This window comes from Lampetra planeri, chromosome 10 (assembly GCF_965212315.1).
Source record: "Lampetra planeri chromosome 10, kcLamPlan1.2.h2, whole genome shotgun sequence".
NCBI lineage: Eukaryota > Metazoa > Chordata > Hyperoartia > Petromyzontiformes > Petromyzontidae > Lampetra > Lampetra planeri.
Window position 1 is genome coordinate 8,791,552 of NC_136116.1, and position 21,054 is coordinate 8,812,605.

Here is a 21,054-nt window from a genome sequence, read left to right on the forward strand (position 1 = left end):
TCGGTAAAGTCACGTAGAAAAATAAAAATCACAACGTTTTGGGCGCAACACAGGCGGCCACCTAATGACGGACGCTTGTGTTGCGCCCGAAACGTCGTGATTTATTTTATATCTACGTGACTTTACCGAAAGAACCAAAGAGTATGAAAGAAATACATGTTTAACATTATAGTACTGTATAACCACGACATGAGAACAGGGGGGTTTGTTTGCGCAAACGACATCATCGGTGGGACAATGAGGCACATGATTGGATGAGATGACACTCGCCACTCATGTTAACCGAATTAAACTCGGATTGCGTCGCTCTATAGAGCAGCATGCTAACCGCAGAACCACCGCTCCCCCTCGTTTTGAAAGTAAAAAATATATATATATATAAAATGTGACGGCCGGTCCCGTATACATGTTCCAGTAACCTTAATAATCACTGACATCGCTCAAAAACGTCGTGGGATATTATGCACGTGCGACAAGAACGGATGAGAAATCTCATTAAATATCACAAGTCCCGCAAGATTTATTCATAATGTTTTGCATACCGTATATTTATACACGTTTAAAATGAAACTCGATGTCATTGTTACGGGCAGTAGAGCCTGCCACTTTTTTTAAAATATACACCTGCTTTAAAAATAAATCAAACAAAAGCCCTTCCCCCCCCCCCAACAATGTTTTTTTTTCGACAAAGCTCCAGGACTTGCCAGAGTATTGAACTCTGAAATAATCTTCATGCGTGCGCTCGCTCATAATCTGAATGTGAACGAGAGGCCCACGGTGGGGAAGGGCAATTGATCTCATCGTAATTAACTTAACGATTTGGACCAATTGAAACCCATTTACGGCTTCGGTTTGCACATCAGAGGCGGGTCAGGTGGGCGACCACGCATGCCCATTTATTGTCACTCCCTCCCCCCCGCTCTCAATCCCGAGCGAGCTAGCCGAGCTGAGAGGGCTCTCGGCAGAGAGCCACGTGCTGCCATTAAAATCTCCACCCGCGAATGAGTCGTCGAACGCAATCGGAGGTCACAAAGCAGGGAGGAGACATCGGAATCGTTTAGGGGGGGTGGGGGTGGGTCACCGGGGGGCACTCACTCGCCCGATCGGTTCCGTCGCCCGTCTGTGATGCACGTCGCGCGCTCGTGCTCACGGGGCAAGAACAAACATCGATTCGCTTTCAATTATAACATTTTGTTTTTTTACATATCACGTTACCAATCACAACCGAACATATTCTGTAATGCCCATGTATGGGGGATTGAGTGCTAAGCGAGGGCTGCATCGGGGACAAATGGTCCCTACAAAAATATGCATCGCTCCGTGTTGTGCGTACGTGTGCATAACTTCTTTCGCACCGTACGTAGCCAACCGTGCAAATTGGAGGTGCGGAGGAAGGACAAGAAACTAAACACAAAAAGCATTGTTCATTGGTCGGTCCAGCACACGTGACAGCAGCCTCTGTGAGACTGCTCAATAAACATTACACGTGCCACTGCAGATACGCACACAGAACATCAAGAAGCGCCGACTTACACGCCCCAGTGTCCATCACACCCAGGAGCAAATAAACACACGCTGGCCGACACACGGGAATTGCAGACTTTTGAAAAGTGTCCTCTAAAACAATGCAACCGCATTCCCAATCCCCTCTACAGAAACTGTGGGCATATTCACTCGATGGGGAGAAGGAGACGGTCATAGGCGGAGGGGAGGGGGGGCGGTCTTGATTCTGGGCTAGAACAGGGCCAGGGCGTCAGCAGCACAGAACATCGGAGGGGGAGGACGTTCCAGGATTAGGGGGCAGCACGAGCGACCGGGCGACCTCCCACTCAGTAAAGGTTTGACTCTCGACATGAAGCCTTGCTTGGCTCCTGCAGTGGAGAGGAGTGTCGGGAGCGGAGGAGAGAAGCGACGGGCTACTGGGTGGCCGCGGTGGTGAACCCATGGAGGATCTTGAAGGCAGGAGGGCGCGACCTCCCAAGTTCAGGCGAGATTGTAGTGGGAGCCAGTGGTCCATGGGTGATGCGGGTCTGGTGTACGGGTGCGGAAGGGGTATTTTTTATTGGAACCATACATTGCAACCGTCGGCCCCATACTGGCAGACGAATGCCCCCCCGGTCACTCTTTCAAACGAGGCTAATGCTGCTGGTCTCTTGACTTCTGGCTTTATTTTGGTGATTTCGAAAAGTGTATTGGTTTAGCCATGTTTGTTTGTTGTAGTACAGAGTTAGACTGATGGCCTTAATCTAAGTTGTCTTGTGGTTGTTGTTTGACTTGCATCCCACTGGGATTTTTGCACACAGCGTTGGTGTACGGTGTTTTTTCTGCAATATTTTGCTGTCTTTTCTTGGATTTTCTGTTTGCACTCAGTCACATATTCACTTTAAGATGTTTTTTTGCTCATGTTTTTATTTTTTGTTTGTTGCGGTTGCACCCGATTCAAGAGCCGAATGGCTCACAGGACTATACCTAGTACATGAACTTCTCACGTGCTTAAGAAAAAAAAAACACTCGAGACCCTTGAGTCTGGCGGTGGCATCTTTTTGTTTTTGTCTTCAGGCTTGGAGAGGAGGGATTTGGGGAGACCGTGGAGGAAAGTGTTGCACTCGTTTATTCGGGATGTGACGAAGCCATGGCCGAGGGTCCCAGTGGCAGCCGGGCCGAGAAGCTGGCCACTCACGAGAAAGTAAACCGGCTGAAGGGTCCCAGGCTAGGAGCTCCCAACACTGGAAATCCGAGGGGGCACCTCGGGACCGGGGCTGGCAGCACGGTAAGGCCGAGAGCGCCGATTGTTCGGGAGAGGAGATGTAAGGGCACGTGACGTGAGCACGGGGCTCTTACCAGGGGCGGGCGGGGGGGGCTCAGCAAGCAGAGACGCGCGGCGGTACGGAGCGGAGTGGACCGTGTCGGGATGGAAACTGCTGCGCAATAAGGTACACCTCGAACATCAGGCGTGCGGACCTCCGTAACGCGAACAGACGTATGAAGCCCGGGTTCTTTGTTATCTGGATGCGGTTCGAGGAGCGAACTCAAATCGATTTCCCAATTTGAAATCCATCGAGTGGCTTCAGGAGATGTTGAGTGTGCAGGCATAGTGAGTGTACGCCACTCGGAGCTACTCGAAACGCTCGTAATGGACGGCGGGGGAGTTTATGATGCGTTCGATCGTTTGGTCACCGGTTGTGGAGTGGGTGTCCTCATCCTTGGTGGCCGCTCTCTCGAGCGGGATGACAGTGTGGAGAGGAGCAGACCTCGGACGGCCGATTCGTCGCGTGTGCAACTGCTGTGAGATCTTGGCACGAGGAAGGAAACGATGGCGAGGTGCAGTGGCATAGAGAGCGCACAGCAACTCGCGACGACCTTCGTAACTCGGCCCTGCGTGCCTCCCCATCCATCCCATTAGCTGTCTGTCAAGTGTGGTGCCACGCTAGTAGGCCACTGCCCTGCACGTGCATATGCGTGTACGTTGAACGTCTTTCACATCGTACGAAGCCAACCGTGCCAATCGGAGGTGCGGGCGTGCGGGTTCATTGAAGATCGCCAAGCACCGGCAAAACAAAAAAAAAAACCCACCCTTCTCTGCTTCACTTAATAGAATTACAACCGGCCACAGCACAAGACATGTAAGGGATGGGGGTGGGAGAGACATGACACAGACACGACTCGTACGATAACACACCACTCGGTCCGCGTCTACGTCTCTCCAGGTCGATGCGGGCGACGTCCAACGTTTCACTCCGCATCCCGGGAGCTTCGTCGTCGGACCTCACGCCAAACAACGCGGCCAGAGAGAGCCGTGGCAGCACGGCCGCAAAGGGAAGAAACGCAAAAAAACAAACGCCGCCGTCGGTAAAGGGCACGCAAGAAAGACAGAGCCTCGTTTTGGGTGGGCCTGCACGCTTTGCGAGTGGCCTGCACGCTTTGCGAGTGGCCTGCAAGGTTTGTCGAGTGGCCTCCCCGTGCAGGTTTGTGGGTTGGTGCCCGGGGAACAAAGGGCCGACAAGAGTGACGCACGCACGGAGGGGTTCGGTGGGAGAGAGCCTGGTGCTCCAGCTTCATTAAGGCACTCGAGAGCAGCAGCAGCGGCGGCAGCGGTGGATAACTCGCGGAGTTCCAAGCAGCCCCGACACGGCGACCATCCTAGGAAAGCAAATAAAATGCACGGACACAGCACAGGGACTTCCACGCACACATTAACAAAACACATTCACCAGCCCCCCCCCGCCCGCCGCCCCCCAGTCACAAATCACTCCCTCCCTCCCCCCCCTCTCGTAAGTGCCATCGTGACGAGGTGAAGTTTCGTTGAACGCGAGCAAAAAGGGAAGTTTTTGTTTCAGATGTTTTCTTTGTGACGGAGTGTACGGCTGCTTCGCTGAAAAGAAATTTCACTTGGTGTCTGGCAAAATGAGCATAAGCTCTCATCGAGGTCACACACTGATTCTGCGCTGTTGTTGTCGTTACATAATTTTAAAATTTCATGCATAATCGAAAGTTTTGTTCGGCTGCAAAATGTAATGTAGGTACGTACGCATGTTGAACTTCTTTCGCACCGTACGTAGCCAACCGTGTTAATCGGAGGTGCGGGAAATGATCTGACGACATCTGTGTCAGTAAGAACCCTCTCTACCTCCGATGAGCACGGTTGAAAACGTACGATGCGAAAAAGGTTCAACATACATACAACACAGCCAAACAAGTGAGTTGCCACGTGCTCTATTGTATGCATGTTGAACGTCTTCAACATTTTATGGAGCCATCCGCGCCAGTCGGGGATGCGTGGGAGGGACGGCAGACTATATGCGAAAAGCAGTCTTAAATAAACGAGTTTTAAATTCATATTGACACGTGCACAGTTCCAGTGGGCAATCTAATGTCAGAAGGAAAAGTGTTCCAGACAGTTGCAGAGGCACAGCTAAAAGCAATGCAATGCCATGACCATCTCCGTTCGGTGGGCAGCAAATCGCGTTTAACGTGCCAAACAATCGTCGCTTCAGCCCACCGGTAAGTGAGAGAACAGGAAGTGGATTCGTTAATCTTGACTTTCCGGATCTTGTCTGAATAATATTTGACGGGAGTTTCAAATGAAACGTCGTAACTCATTTCTACAAAATGTTGGTTGTGAGGATTGAATGGCTTACCAGACTCGGCATGTGGGTATAACGCTGTGTCAGTTGCTTAGGGTAGGGCTAGTGACCACACACACATTGTTGTTCGTCAACAATTTAATGATGACGACGATGGCGCCACGGTGGCAAGGCGTTAATTACCTCGCCTGGTATGCAGGAGGTCGTGGTTTCGATCCTGACCCTGATGACTGCTGTATATTTGGAGTTTGCATGTCTCTCTCCAAGTGGTCGCGTTTGATTTTTCTCCGCGTCTTCCGGTTTCTCCCTCCACATTTAGAAAAAAAATACATTTAAGAATATTTGGCTGCTTTGAAGTTTCCACACGATAAGCCACGTCGTCGAGCTATCATTTGGGACCAGGTCGCTCCTGAAAAAGAGCTATGTACATAAAAAAAATAGTTTATAGTTTATGTTCATAAGTTCATGATGAAGATGACGTTGATGTCACTCACCACGTCGCCCATGGGCTCAAGCGAACTCCGAGGGCTCCTCGGACAGCTCCCTCATCCAGTCCGCTGGGGAGATCGCAGCGGCAGCGCCACCGAACCGAGACAGCGGAAAGTAGCAAGGAAATGGATCATCACGACGGCCTCGAGCGTCATTCACCCCACGGGTTTCAGTTTGGCGACGGCGCTTGAAATCGATCCCGAGGCACGACGATGCACGATTTGAGTATAGAAGGCGCTCCCAACGCGCGATCGCATTCTCGGGACGCCGTAACAAGTGGGTCGGAGCGTGCACGTCGATGGGACGTCGAAAAAGGATTCGTTATTTGATTTGGCTGAGCGGATTTTGAACCGAAATTTCACAAAAGCCAACGGACAAACCAATCCGACATCAGCCCAGTCGCACTCTAACAACAACAACCGCTGTTCACCACTAAGTGGTGGTAACGTCACCACGGCGCTTGTGCCATGCCAGGTGCACTTTAACGTCACGTGACGTGCCGAAGGCTCGCTAGCAGGAGGTCACGGGACAGACTTAGGTGAAATGGGTTGACTGACTGAGATGGCTGGGAGATGCACCAACTGTGCTCTCCACTGTGCCAACTCTCTGCGTTTCATGCGCCCGGGACTCCGCTCATTATTGCGAGCGTCACTCCTCTGCCCTCCATTGTTGCGACTGCCTCCAACTCCACCAGCAGTGTCCTTCATGAACCTCTTCCATGAATCTCCTCCACAGAACCTCCTGGTATCTATCCGGGCAAAGACGGTAACACCTGGCCATCGTTCCACATTGCTCCTCTAAATCGCTAGACCGATCGATCAGTCTCCAAATAAATGACAATCTAGCCGCCCCCTCCCACCCTTCCTCCCTCCCCCGGGTGGGAAGTTGAAAGTCTCCACAGGGCACACAATCACAGCACGCACCTTGCAAGTAGCTGTCACTCCCCGGCGGCGCTGGCAGCTTCCGGCTTCGTGGCTTTGGTGACTCCGTGAGTGCGGCCTGTGGCATATTGTCGTGGGCACCGCAATAGGTGGACGTCAATGACAACGTCCATAATAGAGGGGGGGGGGGGGTTTGGGTTAGATCGCGCAAATATATAAATGTGTCGTTAAAACCTGCCACCACCCGACGCAGCCAACTCGTAAGGGTTGTCACGTAAACAGAACGTGGCCAATTCGTCACTAGTACAGCACACCGGTGTGTTGGAGAGCCAAGCCACAACATTTACAATCTGAGTACGACGTTTCGCCAGTAATTACAACTAGCTTCATCAGGCAAAAGCCTACGTGTTAAACTTAATGACCACAGTACGAAAATAGCACTGCCGCCACGTGCGTAGTGAAGTAGGCGTCACCGCCTCGTGGCGTTTGTGTCACCGCACATCACCGCCACACTCCCGCTCTTTGAGAAATCTCGTGATTGTTGAAAGGTTTGCATGATGATGATTCGTGGCCTATGATGGCGACTGACAGATGATTGATGGATTATGATTAATGTGATGATGGCTGTCTTGTGGATGATGCCTAAGATTATGATTTATGGATGGAAATTTGATAGGGTGGTTATGATCATGTATGGATGATGATGAATAAGGCACAGGCAAGGGTGCAATGATCATTAGTATGATAATGCCAATGATGGTGATGATGACGATGATGACGGTGACGATGACGGTGGTGATGATGATGGTGACGATGATGACGATGATGATGACTGTGGCGATGATGGCGGGTGACGATGATAACGGTGATGATGGTGACGATGATAACGGTGATGATGGTGACGATGATAATGATGATAACGGTGATGATGATGGTGACGGTGGTGATGATGGCGGTGACGATAATAACGGTGATGATGGTGACGATCATAACGGTGATGACGGTGGTGACGATGATGGCGGTGACGATGATAACGGTGATGATGACGGTGGCGATGATGACGATGAAATTCGACGTCAGTCTGACCCTGCTGCCTGACCTGCGGCTCGCGTCTCGCTATGGGGCCGGCTGGCAGGCAGACGCCCAGGCAGGAGACGGACTGCTCGATGTCAGAGATCTGCTCCTCGGAGGGGACAAGCGAACAGGGCAGGCGGAGCAGCGACAGACGCAGCCGCCGTCAGGGTCGGCGAACGTTCATCCGCGACGACGACGCACGGACGGCAACCACGAGCGCGCTACGCGTGAACGCGGCGGCGGTGTTTTGCTAACGAGCAATGTACGTCCCATCGAATCGACCCGAATAACAAAAAGCAAAAAAATATCCGTTTGAGTATATGAACATGGGGGAGCGAGTTGTTGTAGCGGTTGGCGCGCTGCGCTACGACAACCCGGCGACCCGAGCTCGATTTCCACTCACAGCCAACACCAGTGACGATTATCTGAACCGGTCCTGGGCCTCCCCTAGGTCAAGTACCTGGTGGTGTGTGTAAACATCGCCACTAGGGAGACAAAGGCGGCCGGGGACATGCGTGCGTGATGCTGAGCGGAGGTGAGAGGAGAGCGGAGGAGTGGGAGGAGGGGTAGGCGGAAGGAGAGAAGGAAGGATGTTCAATTCCCCCCTCCCCTAACCCCCACTTCGTAGCCTGATGCCTAGCCCCCTCTGGCCCACGGACCCCTGTGCAGTTGCACCGCCTGCACACGCGATGGCTGTGCCACAGGCACCCACAGGCACACACCGCACCCAAGAGGCTGCGCCATATTTCCGCACCACCACACAACGCACCCGCCAACTTCACCCGCTGCAACGCACCCGCAATGCAAATGTAAAAACGTGGCTGAAATCGCGCGCATGAACAATCGTGGAACTTGGAGAGAAAGAAAAAAACATAACCAAGCCCGGTTGGAGGTTTCCTCCATAGTCGTCCGGACGTTTCTACTGGGCGTCTGTAGCACCCCACCCCACCCCCTCTCACCTGTCCCTCGGCGCCCTGCACCTGCGCCGAGGCGGTGGCGACGCGATCCTCGAGCCACGCGAGCTCGCGCTCCGTGGTCGCCGCGTGGATCCCGCGCGCCCGCTCCTCCAGGTGCCGCAGCTCCTCCTCCAGCTCGAAGGCCTGGCCCGCGCCCACGTACACCTGCGGGCACGCGGGCCGGCCACGGGGCCCGTCGAGTGGGGGGAAGGGGGGGGGGGTCACGGTCACGTCCGCGACAGGGCTCTCTCGCGTGATGACCTGCCGCTAGGTCTGGGCGGCCCGGGGCCCGCGGTCTATTCTATCGCGCTCGTTGCGCGCGACAGACGCGGGAGATGCATAGATTTTTGCGGGTTTGCTGGCGGAATGGAGTAGGTGGGCACGTGACGACTGCCGAACTAATACGTTATAATAAAGTCGCGCTCATCGCACGCACACACACACACACAAAGTGCTTGCCACAAATGAGCAAAAACACCTTGCTGATTTCGTCAAGGGGCATGAACCATCACGCGAATTCCGGCGATCCTCGCAGCAGCAGCGGCGGATTTTGGCTGGTGGCCATCGAACAAAGACGGCGGTCACCGCGTCGCGTGGCGCTTTTAGATGCGCTTCTGCGGCCGTCTGGAACGCTCTTCCTTCCGATATTAGGAAACCACTGGAGCTATGCACTTTCAAATCATCTAGATTGAAAACTCATTTCTTTAGATCGGATTTTTGTGTTTAGTTTGTTGCCCTTCACCCGCACCTCCGATTAGTACGGTTATCTACGTACGGTGCAAAAGAAGTTCAACATACATGCGTATATACATGTAGCAGCTACAGTGAGGAGGAATGATGGATGTGGTGTGACGGGTGCAAAGATATGTTTTTTTATGGTCACCGACCAGGATTAGTCCCCGGGTGTAGTTTGTTAACCTATGTGCATCTGCTTTACTTCCAATAATAAGACTTGAATATAGGAAAAGCCTCACAGAGTAACATGTGAGGCTAATTTTTTTGTACGTTGGCTGAAAGCGGCGTAATCCATGACGACAACAACAAAAAAACCCTACACGTGTGAGGATAGCAACTGAAAAGGTCCGCACAGATGGGATAATGAATCCGACTCGCTGTACTGCAATGGTTTGGCACCCCTCACAACCCCAATGGTTTTTGGGAGGTTCACAAATCGGCACGTGATCCACCAACCCTTGCCGCCAGATGGTTCTGCTGAAAGCACAGCGAGCACTTCGTTTCGTTGTTTGTATCGACCCCACGGTTTCGTTGGAAACTTTTATTTTTATTTTACACACTTTCATTTAACTCACTGTCTGTTATTGCTGTTGTATCCTCAAATATTGTAACTCAATTTTAACCCACTTCCCAATGTCGTATCGACTGCAAACTTGGCATACGTATGTCATACTGATGACAATACTATATTCTATCATTAAAAAAAAAAAAAAATTTCAGAAATATTTTTTATATCTTATGTTTCGGCTTAGTTCTGAATGTCCACGGTAAACTCACGTTGGCTGTAATTGACCACGGTCCCATACGTTATGGCAAGCTTCGGGGCCATTTCCTGGAGTCGTGGAGTTCTTCGATTACTAGCACATTTCATAAAAGCGTGTTTTGAAAAAAGTTGTTTTAAATATTACTTATTGCAAACGGAGAGCGGAGAGCGCTGGGTCAGCCGCGCGACACTGAGGCGTGACGGATAACTGGAAGCGACGGGCAGAACAAAAAAAATGACACGTCACTGTCATGTTCAAAACGAGCTGTGATGTGTCACCCTGACACAACTTATGCAAATGATATACAGTGATCAAATACAATACACACACACTTGAGTCGACATCGGCATTGAAAAGAAAATGTAACAGAAAATGTAAAAAAAAAAGATGTGAACATTTATATCCTCTAAGGATACAGTATATTGCAGTCAACTGTTTCAAATTAATTAACAATTGATCATTTGCCATCTTCAATACAATCATCACCATCGGCTGCGATCTTAGCTACTGCTGGATGAAAGTCCCCCCAGTTCATCGCAATCTCCCTCGCAGTCCTGCAATTATCCATCTAACCCCTGCACGTGATCCCATTTCATTGCTCCATCTCCGCAATGGACGTACTTTTGGGCCCATTCAATTATTTTGGCTGAGGCTCTGTCATTAGAAATAAGTAAAACATACATACATTAGTCCAGACCAGTTTGTTCTTAACCTGAGGTGCACGCACCCCCTGGGGGGCGCGAGACGCCCTGTCTGAGAACCAGTAAAAGTTAAGAACCACTGGTCTAGACTATCGAGTGATCATCCCGTGTCTCTGAAACGAATGCATGGTCTCTAATCCATGCGTTTCTCTCCCTCTCTCAGTGGACTCCAAGCTCAGACCTCTCCGCCCTTCTGTTCCCTTTTCTCTATTCAGGTCAACAACGTCATGGCAGGTGATTACGCACCGATCAAAACTGTCTTAATTCGGCACTTGGGTACATCGCATTTCATTGTCAGTTCCGTGTTCGAAAAATAAATCCAGCCTGATCTCGTCGGCGTATTTAATCCATCGCATTGATCTCGGTCCAGCGACAGTGTTCACTGCCCCAGGTAGACACATTCAGTTGTGTCCCTCCGTCATATCTTTACATTTCCAAGCGAATTCACGTGGATTTTGCTTTGCTCATCACACTTCATGCCATAATTGAGACAGTGCCGTATTAAAATTCGGTACAAACAGTCGCCAAAGGGCTCAATTCAATTTGTTTCAGCATTGGCCCTGGTTCTCTGTTGATTTCCACAGCGACTCCATTGGCCTGGCAACTTTTCCGTAATCCTGTGAAGAGCGGTAGTTTTGTCTGAATCTTAACTATGCTTGTTTTTTAAAAATATATATTAACGCACCCATTTAACAACAACAAAATCTCCACTGGTTACGTTTCCGTCGAGGACGCTTGCACTTCGAGTGGTTGGCTCTTTGTGAGATTGCTGCTGTGACTGCTCTTATGGAGTGTCGGAATATTTTCAGACGTTTTTGTCTCGGGCACTTTAACTTTGCTTTTGTGTTATTTTCCGGATTGTTTGGCATTTTCATCCTTTTTGTTAATCTCTACTTTTCATCGCGAAGCTTTTTGGGGTTTTTACATAACGATCGATGTTTTATGTTTTTTCATATATCTACGGTTTATACGACGAGCAGTGCTCCGACCATGTAATTACATGCGTGTCTCTTTTCGTACGGCATCGTCGCAAGATCCCTTGACACGGCCATATTCGGACACGTTAGATAACCGCCACTTGGCCGTGTGGTATCGTGTTTGACCCACACAGTGGCACGGCCTCTAAACACCGCTATCGGGGCAGGTCGTGTAACAGGAGCCGTTCCAGGGATGACGAGACCCCCGTACCAAGCGTAGCAATCAACCTACTTGCTGGAAATGTACGCATCAAGAAAAATACATCTGAATCGCACACGATATGTACATTCAATGCCTTAATTATACGCGTAAAGACGATGCTGCCACGCGGTTACGGTTGGCACACTGGACTTGCCATCCGGCAGTCGCCGGTTCGACCTCCAGGCGTGGCGGTTGAAACAATGGCACAAGCTTCTTAAATCCCTCCTCATCTGTCACTTATCTCTCAACCCAGCAAGTTCACCACCCAGTCTATCGGCAGATCAACTGTGTGTTGGGGTAAAGTGTGGGTAATACCACCACTTCCAAAACGTCCGTCCAATGAGGAAGAATAGGCGACGAATATCGTCTGGCGGATGTCATTCTGCCGGCTGTGGCGTTAGCAGGTACTTGCAGGGCTGCATCTTTACCTTTTAATAACACGTAGGCATTTTCTTATAATATTGTGCATTAGAATATTTTAATCATAAGATTTTAATCATCGTTCAGCGTGCGTACCCAGAAAATCCTCATTGATATCCCAATTGTCTTTTTCAGTAGCGTTCTGCCAAGAAATTTTTTTTTTGCCGAATGCCACGTGGAATCCCAATCGAGTAAATTTTTCAGCATCAACATTATCGCGATGATCGACGATGACAGGGGGATGGATGACCGCGACGAACAACGGCCCTTACGTTCTCCTCCAGCTCGGACAGCCTCTGGTCGAGCGCCCTGGCCGCGCGTCGCGACGGCGCGGGGCCGACATCGCCGGCGCCCGGCCGGGAGAGCAGCCGCTGGGCGTCGGCGATGAGGCGCAGCGCGTGGGTCGTGAGGCTGCGCAGGGAGGCAGCCGTGTACCTCTAAGCGGAAGCAGGTCACCACAGCGGCAGGGCCACAGCGTCACGCGCGGAGGGGAACGGAGACATTGGGAGGGAGGGAGGGGGAGGGAGAGGAGCGGAGGGGAAACAAACTCAAGCCTTCCACCGCGAAGCATTGTCGGGGGAGGGGTGGGGTGGGGGCGCGTAGGGCCAGCCAAAGCCATTCAGAATTGAAGATCATTTTTTAATTGTTGCCATTTCTGTAGCTGCAAGACACGTTTTGATTTGCCCTCCTGCAACCCCCAGGCTGAGATCGTCAACACAATATTTCCTGGATTCCGATGCAGATTATCAACATGAATGAGCCAAGAGTGCTGAGTGCCACACCTTCCGCATCTCCGCCTCGACCTCCTCCTCTGCATCACCCTCATCTGTGGCGGCGGTGGTGGAGTCCGAATCACCGGCTGTCTCATCCTCCCCCTGGTCCTCCCCCTCCTCTTCGTCCTCCTCCTCCTCATCCTCGGCGAGGATCCCAGTGGACATCCTCTCCTGCCGCTGCCCGTGTCTCAGCGCCGTGCCCCGTCGCAGAGGGCGCGGCGCGTCCCCGTGACGCTGGCCCAGCTCCGGAGACGACACGGACCTCATCCCACTCTGACAGCAGAGGGAGCAGAGGATGGAGAGGGAGCGGAGGAATGAGAGGGTTACAGAGGGTGGATGATGAAGAGAGTAGAGAGAACGAAGAGAGTAGAGTGGAGAAAAAACAGGAAGCAGCAGGGCGGAAGATGGGGAGAGCGAAGAGAGTGATGGATGGAGAAAGTGGATGACAGAAATGGAGAGCGGATTGGTCAAGTTGCGATGATGTCCGTTACACACACTGCTCGAGCACCGCGTGATCAACGGATTCTTCAACATTTCGTCTGAATTTTCGTGCCGTGTGCCACCACGGCACCTGGCGGCAGCTCGCCCGTGCTCCGTACCTGGGCCCACGTGTGGGACGGCGCTAGTCCACTCTCCAGGCGGCACAGACTGCTCTCCAGCACCGCCAGGCGACTGGACAGCGCCGCCAGCTGCAGGCATGCTCGCAGAACAGATGAGAGCGCCGACACGTGGCGATGGTGGCGATGGTGGCAGTGGTGGCAAAGGTGTCAGTGGTGGAAATGGTAGCAGTGGTGACAGTGGTGTCAGTGGTGTCAGTGGTGGAAATTTTGGCAGTGGTGGCAGTGGTGACAATGGTGTCAGTGGTGGCAGTGGTGACAATGGTGTCAGTGGTGGCAGTGGTGGCAGTGGTGACAGTGGTGGCAGTGGTGTCAGTGGTGACAATGGTGTCAGTGGTGTCAGTGGTGAACAATGGTGTCAGTGGTGTCAGTGGTGTCAGTGGTGTCAGTGGTGTCAGTGGTGACAGTGGTGTCAGTGGTGACAATGGTGTCAGTGGTGTCAGTGGTGAACAATGGTGTCAGTGGTGTCAGTGGTGTCAGTGGTGTCAGTGGTGTCAGTGGTGACAATGGTGGCAGTGGTGTCAGTGGTGACAATGGTGTCAGTGGTGAACAATGGTGTCAGTGGTGTCAGTGGTGTCAGTGGTGACAATGGTGACAGTGGTGGCAGTGGTGACAATGGTGTCAGTGGTGGCAGTGGTGACAATGGTGTCAGTGGTGTCAGTGGTGGCAGTGGTGGCAATGGTGGCAATGGTGGCAGTAGTAGCAGTGGTGACAATGGTGTCAGTGGTGGCAGTGGTGACAGTGGTGGCAGTGGTGGCAGTGATGGCAACGGGGTGGGGAGTGGGAGGGTGGAGACACGGTGACAACGTTCGGGGGGAAACATTTGAAATAAAATAAAACCAGGTGACAAGAGTGGCAGTGACGTTAGACACAGGGATGGAATGGAGCAGAGGAATGAAACAAATGTGAGGTCCATGGGAGAATAAGCCACGATGGTGTGAAGTGACAGAGGAGTTTATTGAGAACAGATTTAACGACACGAATCGCACAATTCAGCGCGTTGGTGGAGTTTTTGAATGCATGGGTCTTTCAGGGCTTTTTTTTTACTAACTTGCGCACAATCTTGTTTGACAATATGATTTTGAAAAAAAATTCCCAGGTCTCACATGCAAAAAAAATGCTTTATTGGACTGTCTCACTTCTTTATACGTAAAAGTTTATAAAAAGTAAAACATATATAGCCTCTGTTCAGTCTCTATTTGCCACGGTAAACAATGGTAAGCGAACGCAAGTCCTTTCAGTGCGTTTCAGTCATTTATTTTCAACTTACTGAAATCTTGCGACGACAATTGGATTGCAAATGACAAAAGTGAGGTTCTGTGGGACTTGCAGTGGTTTTATTTTATCACATAAGACATTTATTTTCACTACTTGTGAGTGAGTCAGTCAGCGATAACACTAAAAAGCCATTTCCATCGTCAATAGACACGTATCAGCTCATTCTTACCACAAAAAACCAGGGACCCTGTGGTAGTGATGAGAGCCATATACAATGTATGACCTTTGACCTGGGTCAAAAAATCCTCACCAACATTTCCACCGTAATCATCTTTAAGTTTTCTAAAAAAAATACATATTCAAAAGATTTGAAAAGTTGTGGGTCAAGGGCAATTTTCTAAAATGAAGAAAAATCTGTGTTATTTTTTGCGGGGGGAAATTTGAGCCTTAAGTGGGTGGTGCTGTATTGAGGGGTGCGGGGGGGGGGATGTTAAACTGCGAAAATCCACAGGAACTCCAAAGTCGACTCACACCACAGGGGCCGGAGTCACCCCACGACAAGACGCCGTACCTGATCCAAGCACCCCGGGCTGCCCTCGGCACCCTCTTCCGCCAAGCCTTCCCCAAGCACCCGCGCTGGGCCCTCACGCAAAGTCCTCCTCGGCCCGCGCTCCGCAGCCGTCGGTGGCCCGTCGCCAACCCCCGCCGCTTCTCCCGCGTCGCACCCCACTGGGCCGCCGCGACCTTCGCCGCCGCGCTCGGGCACGAGCAATTCGCCGGGGCCGTCGCTGTCGGCTCCGGTCGGACCCGCGTCTGCGCGCGGCCGTCGATCTCTTCCACGGTGGCCAAGGCCCAGCGTCGCATGAACGGCATCGTCGTCGTCGACGGGGTAGTCGCCACTGCGATGGCCGCACGGCGACTCTTCCCCCGAGTCCCCGCCTGCCCTCCGCCCGACTGACGCGGGCTGCTCATCCGAAGAATCTCGCACGCCGATCGTTTCCCCTCCCGCGGCGGCAACCGTTGAAGGTCCAGCGTCGGGCGGTGGCACCGCCGGCGATGGGTCCACGGCGGCGCCGGGGGAGATGCTCGGATCGGCTGGGGGTCCGTCGGCGGTTGAGGAAGAGCGGCTAGCATCCCTGCAGACCCCTTCGCCTCCGGGACCACGCGGTTCGTCCGTCTCCTCGCCCGGCGTGTCGGAGCAGCGGGGGTCGTCCTCGCCGTTGGCATCACCGCCGGCTGCGGTCACGGAACGTCGCACACCCCCGGCGTTCCCGGCGTTCCCGACGTCCCCGCAGGTGTGAGCGGATTTGGCGGGGCCTGGAACGAGCTCGGAGGTGAGGGTTGGTGCGAGGGATGCACGGTCGCGCCGCCGTGCGGGCGCGGAGCGGCGGGGGCTGTCCGTATCCGGGGATGTGGGGGGGTCACCATCACCGCCATCGTTACTCGGCATAGAGAGGACCCCACCGTGACCGGGAAATGCGGCGTCACCATTCAATAGCTGAGGGAGGGAGGGAGGGAGGGAGGGAGGGAGGGAGGGAGGGAGGGAGGGAGGGAGGGAGGGAGGGAGGGAGGGAGGGAGGGAGGGAGGGAGGGAGGGAGGGAAAGAGGTAGGGAGGGAGGGAGGGAAAGAGGGAGGGAGGGAAAGCGATTATCAGCGTGACTAAGATGCTTGTGAGCGAGCGAGCGAGGCTTGACGTCACGGGTAACATGGCCAATCCTGGGTGTAACCGTTAGGTATGCAATTATTCACCGTCCCTCCACCACCCAGGCCGGGTGATTTGAGAAGTTATGATTCAGAATCAAGGTCCAGAATCATGATTTAATTTAATCATTTGTTTGCTTAATCTTTGTACCGTTTGTCTCACTTGCGCAATTTAGCTTGCTCTGTTAGCCCATCTCTCAAATTAGGATATGTATATAGAATGTATTTCACACCGTACCTAGCCAAACGTGGTAATCAGAGGTTCGTGTCACTGTAAGGAAGAGCTTTGTAAGAGCGTTTTAAATCAGTGCCAAGTCCAAAAGTGCACTGACAAACAATGGAAAGACGTATACAGTACTTGAAATCACGCTGACAGACAGAAAGATGAACACGTGGATCAGGGAATAGATGGAGATTGAAGACATCGAACTGACTGCAAAGACAAACAAAGTGGGCTGGGAGAGGACACGTCATGAGAAGGGAATGCGACCAATGGTCGAGACTGGTGGCAAGAGTGGCAGCTGAAGGATCTAACGCGCCCGACAGCACGTCAACGGAGGAGATGGAGTGTGCGGGTGCTGGGCGGATTGTTGCATCGCAGCATCGTGAGTGAAAGCGACGGCTTGGGAAGACCTTCGCCCGGCAGTGTATAAGACCATGGGCTGGTGATGCTGATGCTGATGAGAGTGACGAGGTGTGATTTGGTCGACGAATTTCACCAACGCGGTCATTTGAGCTCTACCATAAGCGACGGCGTTGCCGTCTATTAGCGGCAGGGGTCACGGTTGCATGCTCCACGTGGGCGTGGACGTGGACGGTAATGAGTGACTGAATCATCAGACGCAGATCAAGGCAATGCCCTTAATTCGCCGAGTGCACGGAGGCAGAGCAATTCGCAAATGAAGCTCATTAAAGGCCTAACAGTCTGACCCGTTGCTCGATTGCTGGGGTCAAAACTTCAAATGCTGCACAAATATAATGTCTCTCCTGCGGGTCACTGATATGATGGGAGCAATGGCTATGCTCATTAAACTGCCTGGCCTGAGTCTTTAAGTCAGGATTTGTCAAATTCGGTTCTTGCCGACTCACCACGGCACGTCTCTCCGAGTTCACCAATTACACACTGCTGGACATCTGTGAAAAAGAGCGTTTTAGCTCATCGGATTCCTCCAGTGTAAAGAGATATTCTGATTCTGGCAACGCCGATCAACTTGCAATTTGTAACAGTGGCTCGCACAATGGTTAGCGCACTGTGCCGGAAACCCTGCAAAGCGGAGTGAATTTCTCCGGACACGGCTAACATCAGCGGCGAATGACGAGGGAGACGCTGCATGACAATCACGGCACGTAGCGGTGGGTTTTTTTTGTGGAAGATTTGCTAGTTTATCCAGGATGTTTCTGTTGCGCGTCGTCGCTTTAAGATGTTCTCCGTTCATATTTTGTTTGTTGCGGTTGCACCCGACTTAAGAGCCGCATGGTTCACAGGGCTACACCAAATAAATGAAACTTGAAACTTGAACGCCACCGCGACTGCATCGCGATCGTGCCCCTCGCGTCCGTGGCGGCGACGATCGCAGCCCGATCAGCGCGGTGCTTTGTGGGAGATCTCCCCACTCTATTACAGCCGAGCGAGGGGCGCCCTCTGCTGGACCCACCACGTTCCAGCACCACACGCTGAACGGCCGCAATCAAGGTGAAAGACAACTCTTGGGCCCATATTCTTAGGTTTTTTCTGGAAAAGTCACGTAGGAAAAAAATTAAAATTAATACAAGTAAAATAAAAAATAAAATAAAAATCACGACGTTTCGGAAGCAACACAAGCTTCCGTCTTTAGGTGGAACGGTCACAGCACGATAGCTGAAGACGGAAGCTTGTGTTGCTTCCGAAACGTCGTGATTTTTATTTATTTTTATTTTACTTTTACTTTTATTAATTTTAATTTTTTACCTACGTGACTTTACCGAAAAAACCTAAGAATATGAATCCTTGCAGTCACGAAAGCTTCAAATCTAGACTCTTGGGCCTTTTCTTTATTCACAAGGTAATGTCTTTGTAATCCACGACACGGATCTACACCATCATTCTCGCTCTCTCCTGCAACGTCCCGAACTCCGCCTTCCTGGCTCTGCACCTCCGCGCACTCCGTCTCCACCAATCGCCACCTCTCTTACCCTCACCTGGCCTCACCGTCCCACCTGACGCTCACCCACTCACCCACCAACTCACCCACCCACCCACTCACTCATCCACTCACCCACTCACTCACCCACTCACCCAACCACTCACCCACTCACCCACCCACCCACTCACTCACCCACCCACTCACTCATCCACTCACCCACTCACTCATCCACTCACCCACTCACTCACCCACTCACCCAACCACTCACCCACTCACCCAACCACTCACCCGCTCACCCACCCACCCACCCACTCACTCACCCACCCACTCACCCACTCACCCACCTACTCACTCACCCACTCACCCACTCACTCACCCACCACTCGGCCACTCCCTCACTCACTCACCCACCCACCCACCCAATCACCCACCCACCCACCCAATCACCCACTACCCACCCAATCACCCACCCACCCACTCACCCACCCACTCACCCACCCACCCACCCACTCACTCACCCACTCACCCACCCACTCACTCACTCACCCACTCACTCACCCACCCACTCACCCACTCACTCACCCACTCACCCACCCACTCACCCACTCACCCACCCACTCACCCACTCACCCACCCACTCACCCACTCACTCACCCACCCACCCACCCACTCACTCACCCACTCACCCACTCACCCACTCACCCACCCACCCACTCACCCACTCACTCACCCACTCACTCACCCACCCACCCACCCACCCACTCACCCACTCACTCACCCACTCACTCACTCACCCACTCACTCACCCACCCACCCACCCACTCACCCACTAACTCACCCACTCACTCACCCACCCACCCACCCACTCACCCACCCACTCACCCACCCACTCACTCACCCACTCACCCACCCACTCACTCACTCACCCACTCACCCACCCACCCACTCACCCACTCACTCACTCACCCACCCACTCACCCACCCACCCACCCACTCACCCACCCACTCACTCACTCACCCACTCACCCACCCACTCACCCACTCACTCACCCACCCGCTCCCTCTTTTGAACTGTCCCTGGCTCTGCACCTCCACGCATTCCGTCTCCACCAATCGCCACCTCTCTTACCCTCACCTGGCCTAACCGTCCCACCTGACGCTCACCCACCCACTCACCCACTCACCCACCCACTCACTCACCCACCCACTCCCTCTTTTGAACTGTCCCTGGCTCTGCACCTCCTCACACTCCGTCTCCACCAATCGCCACCTCTCTTACCCTCACCTGGCCTCACCGTCCCACCTGACGCTCACCCAACCCCTCCATCTCATTTCCCCTTTTGAATGTTCCGGCCGATCCTCTTGCTCCCCGTGCCCCCCGACCAATCGGAGCGTGGAGTGTTTGCTCCCGCCTTCTTGATTACTCTGTCCCAGGGATCGTTTGGAACAATCACTACAAAGGTTTCGTTGTTTTTTGGCTATATAGTGCGTGAATGTAAATGTGCCGCTAACCCGCCACCACCCGCCACAGCCAATTAGTAAGGTTTGTCACGTAGAACAAAACGTGCCAATTAGTTACTACTTCAGCACATCCGGTTTGTTGGAGAGTGAACCCACAAGATTAACAATTCGAGTACGACGTTTCTCTGGCGATTGTCCAGAATTGTCAAGTCGTCTTCCGCACGTGCCTGATGATTGGTAAACACAAATAAGTCGTCTTCACAATTCTTAAGCCATGGCCGGGAACCGAACGCAGGTCGCCGGGTTCATAGTACAAAAGTACAAAACAAATTGCCATAGCGTGTGATAAGAGGATTTTGACTCGAAGAGGAATTATTTTAAATCGCTCTTAAAAGGGTTATGGGCTCAAACAGTAAAACCCTGCAGCTACATTGAAGCTGCCAAGACTCATGGCCACAACCAAACGAACCAATATAAATGCCATCTGTAACGCTCTCAAAACTAAGGTTGAGCACGTCAATGCGTTAACCCTGTTCATCTCTCTGCCCGTCCGTCTGTCACAGGGGAGATCATCAAACCGCTCGTAAATACGTATACAACTGGAATTAGATTTCACAGTTTTGTTTTCTTCTTCTCAAGGTTGCTGAGCAAGACCCGCAAAGGTCCGAGAAATAAGCAGCACTTTTAAAGTTGTCATGGACAAGAGTTAATATGAGAACTTTGGAAAAGATACGATGGGAAGAAGTTCCAAAGTCGAGCAGCGCGAGCAAACGGAAGAGTCGTGGCCTGCAGCTTGCCGACTGAACGCATCACCGACGAGACGGAGCAGTCGCTCTTGTGGACAGCAGGGGGCGATGATTGCTGCGTTCTCTGAACG

At 52.4% G+C, this 21,054-nt stretch overlaps 2 protein-coding genes across 2 annotated transcripts in view; both read right to left on the minus strand.

Annotated features, from left to right (window-relative positions):
* Positions 1-495: 495 nt before the first annotated feature.
* LOC144720972 (rab effector MyRIP-like) lies at positions 496-14,779 on the minus strand. The gene is made up of 8 exons (XM_078598198.1): positions 13,656-14,779; positions 13,066-13,329; positions 12,556-12,720; positions 8,488-8,649; positions 7,554-7,631; positions 6,497-6,572; positions 5,579-5,641; positions 496-4,140 (listed from the first exon to the last, which is right to left on the minus strand). Exons 2-7 carry the CDS (start codon positions 13,321-13,323, stop codon positions 5,595-5,597), a joined length of 786 nt encoding a protein of 261 aa, XP_078454324.1. The 5' UTR covers positions 13,324-13,329; positions 13,656-14,779; the 3' UTR covers positions 496-4,140; positions 5,579-5,594.
* Positions 14,780-14,914: 135 nt separating this feature from the next.
* The window catches only part of LOC144721137 (uncharacterized), a 42,192-nt gene continuing 36,052 nt past the window's right edge, over positions 14,915-21,054 (minus strand). Inside the window, exon 7 of the mRNA XM_078598533.1 lies at positions 14,915-16,389. Within this exon, the coding sequence (XP_078454659.1) occupies positions 15,439-16,389 (951 nt within the window). The 3' untranslated portion in view covers positions 14,915-15,438. The remainder of the gene's footprint in view (positions 16,390-21,054) is intronic.

Excerpts from the sequence above, each read along its gene's own strand:
- LOC144720972 (XM_078598198.1), bottom strand. The coding sequence starts at position 13,323 with ATGAGGTCCGTGTCGTCTCCGGAGCTGGGCCAGCGTCACGGGGACGCG. Across the intron at positions 6,573-7,553 it reads TAGCGAGACGCGAGCCGCAG|GCCGCACTCACGGAGTCACC; the intron begins GTCAGGCAGCAG and ends AATATGCCACAG. Across the intron at positions 5,642-6,496 it reads GAGTGACAGCTACTTGCAAG|CGGACTGGATGAGGGAGCTG; the intron begins GTGCGTGCTGTG and ends CGATCTCCCCAG.